Source organism: Cupressus sempervirens, chromosome 8, assembly GCF_028749045.1.
Source record: "Cupressus sempervirens isolate cs-2001-9-10 chromosome 8, ASM2874904v1, whole genome shotgun sequence".
Classification (NCBI taxonomy): Eukaryota; Viridiplantae; Streptophyta; class Pinopsida; order Cupressales; family Cupressaceae; genus Cupressus; species Cupressus sempervirens.
In genome coordinates, this window is record NC_143125.1 from 577687085 (window position 1) to 577693260 (window position 6176).

General features: G+C 30.0%; 1 protein-coding gene across 1 annotated transcript; it reads right to left on the reverse strand.

Moving 5' to 3' along the window:
• Nucleotides 1-1122: 1122 nt before the first annotated feature.
• Nucleotides 1123-2289, reverse strand: LOC149543741 (putative mediator of RNA polymerase II transcription subunit 26b). The gene has a single exon (XM_089795835.1). It carries the CDS (start codon nucleotides 2287-2289, stop codon nucleotides 1123-1125), a length of 1167 nt encoding a protein of 388 aa, XP_089651961.1.
• Nucleotides 2290-6176: the final 3887 nt, after the last annotated feature.

Genomic DNA, 6176 nt, shown 5'->3' on the forward strand with positions numbered 1-6176 from the left:
AAAATATTACATGAACTTAGAAAATTCTTCTTTTATATATACTAATTTATAATTGTAAGTTATTCATTAAGATTTTTGCATATATTGTTATTAATTAATATTTATTATTTTCTCATTTATAAAATATTTAAAATTAAAATGATCTCTTCAATTATCTTAAAACTAAAAGAATTACTTTAAACAATATTCCCTAATGTATCAAACATAGCAAATCTATGACCAAATCTCTTTCCATCTTGTTTCTAATTTTACACCTAACAATCATATTTGCTTTAAATATTTTGAGTTGGACATAAATGCATTTGGACAATATTAAATCTGACTGATGCACACAACACCAATTTGAATTATTTTTCCATACTTCTCAATGAGGTTTTATATTGCCCTTATTTGTATAATTGTCCATGCATGTTATAATCTACAAATTCAAACAATGTGTATTTGTCTTCGTAGAGTTTAAACATTAAATCTATTCAGAATATCTCTATAATATTTAATAAATATTAGAAATAGTTTCAAACCATTATTACTTATATTATTAAAAAAAATTTTAAAAAATTTATCAATTTAATAATGAAAAATATATATAGTATTGTTAAAAATTTATTCCAACCCAGCTCTTATTTAAAAAAAGAACTAATTTTGAGTAAATATAATTTATCCATAAGTTGGTTAATGTTTCTAATGAAAATATACATATTACATATGTATGTTAAATCAAGCATACACATCTTATAATATAAATAAATAAAACTAATGTTATAAACATGGTGGCCACCACTCTCCATCTCCTTAGGTTTGCTGCCTTGATGGTGCGGTTTCTAGCGGATGACTGCCTCCGTGTGTGGAAAGGCCTGATGAAGAGAAGTGTTTAATTATATATATTCTTTATATGTTTAGTTACTTGCACTCTTACCTCCTTGGGCGTATTGACTTAAAAAACATTTATCAGATTCAAAAACAGAATAAAGAAGTATAATATACTATGAGAAACATAACGATGCCACTCAAACTTCCCATATTTGGGAAATTAAAAACCAGAGAGCGGAGATATGTGAATAGTTATTTCTCTTTAAACAATTAATGTGAATTACATTTGACAATTGGCCTCCGGTGATATTTTCATCTACGACCTCGAGATTGTTGTCGGCTATGCGATCCTCGTTTAGCTTTAGATGACTTCATAAAATTGCAGCCAATGTCAGGGAGGTCTTCGGGCTCAATGAATTTGATAGGGCGCCTCTTCTTCGCTTTCTCTGCCAATTGGTATTCTTCATTAAGCATCTTTCTCTTCCCAGCTTCAAACCTCACATTATCAATTTGAGGTTGAACAGAAACAGGGTTCATTTGGTTCTTGCTTGGATCCATTAATGGCCGCCCACGGTCCCCATGTTCCTTCAATTTGAGTTTGTGAGACGGCAGAGAAGACCCAATTGCACGAGTTGAAACATTCATCGAATTTCGATTACAATGAGTGCTCTGCTGATTTTGAGAATGTAAGTTTATAAACCTCTGTTCCTTAACATTCCCATCAATAGCTCGAATGTTTCCATTGTCATCCATTCCATCAACGATCTCTGACATTTTGATTGGTGCAATCGGAGCTGTTAAGAAGGCACCCTCTTCTAATGGTGGATAAGATAGGCCAATCTCATCATCTTTGACATCTTTTGATGATGATGGGCCTAATGCAGCAGTCTCCATCCATGCATCTGCGAGCTTTTTCCAATCATTGACTAGCATCTTAGCCATTGAACGGACTTGTTGTGAATGGTCTCTTCGCAGTCTATTCACCACTCTCCCAATTTGAGTTATCTCAAGAGTGCGCACAGAGAGCTCCATCAACTCCAATCGTCTCAAACACTCCTTCACCTGGTATTCTGACTCTTCAGGATCTAACAAGATTCCTCTGATCCTCTCAACTTCTCTGATAACCTCAGACTCCTCCTGTATCTCCTCTGTAAGGGCTTTTGCCTCATCATAACAAGTGTAATGACTACGGTTATCAATAGCCCTCTTTCTCTCACCATGAATGCCATGCTTCTCCTTCGCATGATTATGCTGCCCTTGAGCAGCTGCTACTCCTTTGATGTTATCAGCCCCTGCCAATGTCAATGCATTGCATTCCCCACACCTAACATACCCAATTGAGAACAATCTCTGAGCAATCCTCTCCCTCCCTGCCATCAATTCTTGAGGATATTCACAAGCTGCAATTGCAATGGCTTCTTCAATCAGAGTGCATATATCAGTCTCTCCACTCTCAAATAATTCCCTCAATCTTTCCATCATGAATGTTTTTTCCTATACCCAAAGTCAGATCAGCAATTCACACAACAGCAAATGCTCCAGTTTGCTTCGCAATATAATCAAAATCCACAATAGAAAGCAAGGATTTCCCGTTTCCTTGTATGCCCCTAAACAAAGACCCTGAAGCGACGCGGTAACTCAATAGACGCAGCTTCCAAAGTAAAGCAATCAACAAAATGATTTCAACAATCCAATCCTTACTATCCACAAAATACCAAGAGTGCAATACCTGAAAGACCCGCAACTTATAAAATTCCAGCTCGATTCGATGCAAGACAAAACTTTAGACCTTTTCCCCTATAATTTATTGATTCAATTTTCCTTTCTGTTTTTTTCGCCGATGCATTGCATTTGAGCAACCCCACAAAATCTTTTGCCAATTTACGCTGTTATTTACTGCTTGTCGAATTTAGAAACCCAACAAATTTCTCTGTTGACAGTTGTACCTACATTATCAATTGAATGTGAACAAGATAAAATTTCTTTCCTCGCCGAGCAATTAATCTGCAGTGCTTAAAGTGCTTTTCTGTGTGATCTGGGCAACATTCTATATTACTTAAAACCTAACTTTGTGATAAGGAAATGAACGGCTGATTGAAAGAATGTGAAAGGATTTGGAATGCAAATAGAAACAGCATAAGGCCATGGACAATTCCATGTGTCCGTATTGCCAAATCTTTGGCCTTTCCAATTCACTAAACTTTTGAATGTTGATGATGATGATAATTTAAGGTTATTTTAGAATTTGACAATTTACTCATTCTATTTATCAGTCCGGAATGAATGTTTTCATCTCCACCAAATGACATTAATCCTGTTTCAGTAAAAGTGCAAGATTGGAAAATATAATCTTATCTTTAGGTTTGGTTTTTAATTATTTTCATTGTTTTTCTAAGATTTCATTGGACAGTTTTATGATTTTAGCAGCAATGGTTTTTACATTAACCTACAAAGGTTTTAAACACTAGAATTGGTTATATACATGATATTTAAAATATAATTACACTATTTTTATTATATATATATACTTGAATTTTTTTAATTTTAAAAAAAATTGAATTATTTAATAAATTATTATTATAGTATTATGTGTTTTAATAATAAATTATAGTTATAGTTAAAAAAAATATTTATATTTATTTTAATTTTATACAATTTATAATTGTCAAGTAAATTATTTTTACATTTGTATGATTTTTTAATGATAAATAAATAGGTGTGATATTAATGTAAATTCTAAAATTAATAAAAGTAATAAAAAATAATTTACTTTATAATATATTTATTAAAAAGTTTAAATTATTTATATATATTTAGTAATTTCAATAGTTTGATTCATGGACAAGTTAGTAGATAAAATTATGTTAAAATAAATTGAATTCAAAGGCTCACTGAATCTGGCAAGAAAACTCTAAATTCTCATAGAACAATAATACAAGTAAAAAAAAAAAACTTCCTTTAAAATGGAGGAAACTAATGTAACTCTAGTCTCTCAATACAACATAACTAAGTACATCTTAGTTATGCAACATGATCCCTCATCCTTAAAACAAAAATTATCACCAAATATAAAAATTTCAAAAGATTGAAATACTTAGTGCAAATGATACTCATGAATAAAATAGTCATAAAAATGATTACTGATTATGTGAGCGACATCAACATAAAAGTTGAAAGAAGCAATTTTATTGAGGTTCTTCTTATATTTTATGTCATTTTAGTTTTAAAATAATTATATAAATCTCATATACAAAAATATTGTTTCTAATATATAACTTTTAGATATTTAGTTTCTAGTTGCATTGTTGTCATTATAGTTTTTTATTTTTCATTTGAGCTAACATAGATTTGTAATTTGAGCTTTAGTGAACATATAAGTACGTAAATGTCTTGCTAGAAGCATGTTTTCTTACTCATGCAAGGCTTCTTTTAAAAATTTCATCCATGATAATGTAAAGAAACCATGAACAGTAGATCATTTCTACCTCATTTCCATCATTTTTACATATTCCTACATGCACTTTCATATTTGGTGTTAGAGCATACAAGTAGAAGACCAACAAACATTATTCAATTTAGCTTTAAACCATATCCATTTATCTTAAAATGTTGGAGAGACTTCAAATTTCTCATGCAATAGTTGCATTCCAAATGTATCTATCTCTAGCAATAGTCTATCATTGAAGAATCTACTCAAAGAGCTTTGGAGCCTCTTTTAAGACTGCACTTGTATATATCCTCCAATTTCTAGAACTTGATGACACTTTAAATCTTTTCGTAAATCAATGATTTAGGGTTTTGTTTTCCAACTCTTTCTCTAATGAGCATTTGAATCCAGTTTTACTTATTATATATATTTAGTGACTTGTCCACTTTTGCTAAAAAAATAAGTATAAAATAAAAGAAGAGTATGATGTTGAAATTTAGTATTTATTGAATTCAACTATCAATTTAATAAAATTTGAATATCAAAGGAAAAACCTAGATAGTAATTTTTGATGGAATTGTATTTAAATGATTTATCTATGTATAACTCCAAAGTAATCATATAATTAGTTAGTTATTCATGTGTCTTTTTTTTTTCATTAATCCATTTATGATTTCTAACTAAACTAAGACTCTCAATTATCCTCAATATAATAAAAAATAATTTCCCTTAGATCTCTCTTTCTATGATGCTTATTTTCCTCTTTAGTCCTTGTGCTTTAATTGTAGATCAAGTATATTCCCCATTTTTTGCAAAATTTGGGGACTCTAGTTCCATTAGAGCTCTTGTTTTTGATACAAGTATCAATTCCACTTTAGTCAGAACTTTAACTTTAATAAGGTCTCAAATTTACTTTATTCACAATCATAATTGTAACTTTGACCTTTGGTGCAGTTTTTTTTAAAAAAAAATTTGAATTATTCACATTAAATCTAATTACATTTCCAACATAACATTGAATTAAACTATAATCCTAATTAAATTTCCACCTTAACATTGAATTAAACTATAATCCTCATTGAATTGTATGAAACTTTATCAAAATATTTAAAATTAAAGATTAGATCTCTCCTCCTTAAACAAACAGTAAATTTGAAGTTGAGCACAATATGGCTTATTAAAGGTAGCCATTAAAAAACAATGTTGTTATAAAGTTAAGTAAAGCTAGAATAAATTACACTATGTAAAAAATGACAATCCAAATGACTAGAACTTGAGCAGGACAAATAAGGGGGAAAACATGTAAATCATCAATTGGAGAACTTATACATGACTACATCAAATATACAATGAGACCAAACCAAGCATATCTAGTTTGACCAAGAAGAGAGCCTTTATAGATACAACAGGAAAACCATAAAAACATTACAATTTATCATCGAGTTGTGTATACTTATATTAGTATGTCATTCTATTATTTCCAATAATAGACATCTTTCTTGAACTGTGAATATAGAGAAGAGACTTGTAACATGATATGAAAATAAAATCTCAAAACCTAAATTTCTTGATACAAAACACAGATGGACATTTTCTTTTTTAAATGCTAAATAAAATAGATTGTTTGGGAGTATCAAAAATAAAATCATTATGTACGCCACGACCCAATTTTTTTTTTTTTCCAATTCAAAGCTTACGACCAAATACTGTAGGGAAATTGAGTTTATGATAATCTCTTTTAAAGAAGCACTTAGCAAGCACAATCTTCAAGCATTTCGAAATATCATCCACTAGAAGCTTAATATGAAGGAGAAATACATTGACCACTCCATCTTTTGACTTGGATAGATTTGTGCACTTTAGTTCCTAAATTTTCTTTCTTGAAGTTTATAACTCCATTTCATATTATACATTTGATTAAGCTCATTTTTGGAAGAAG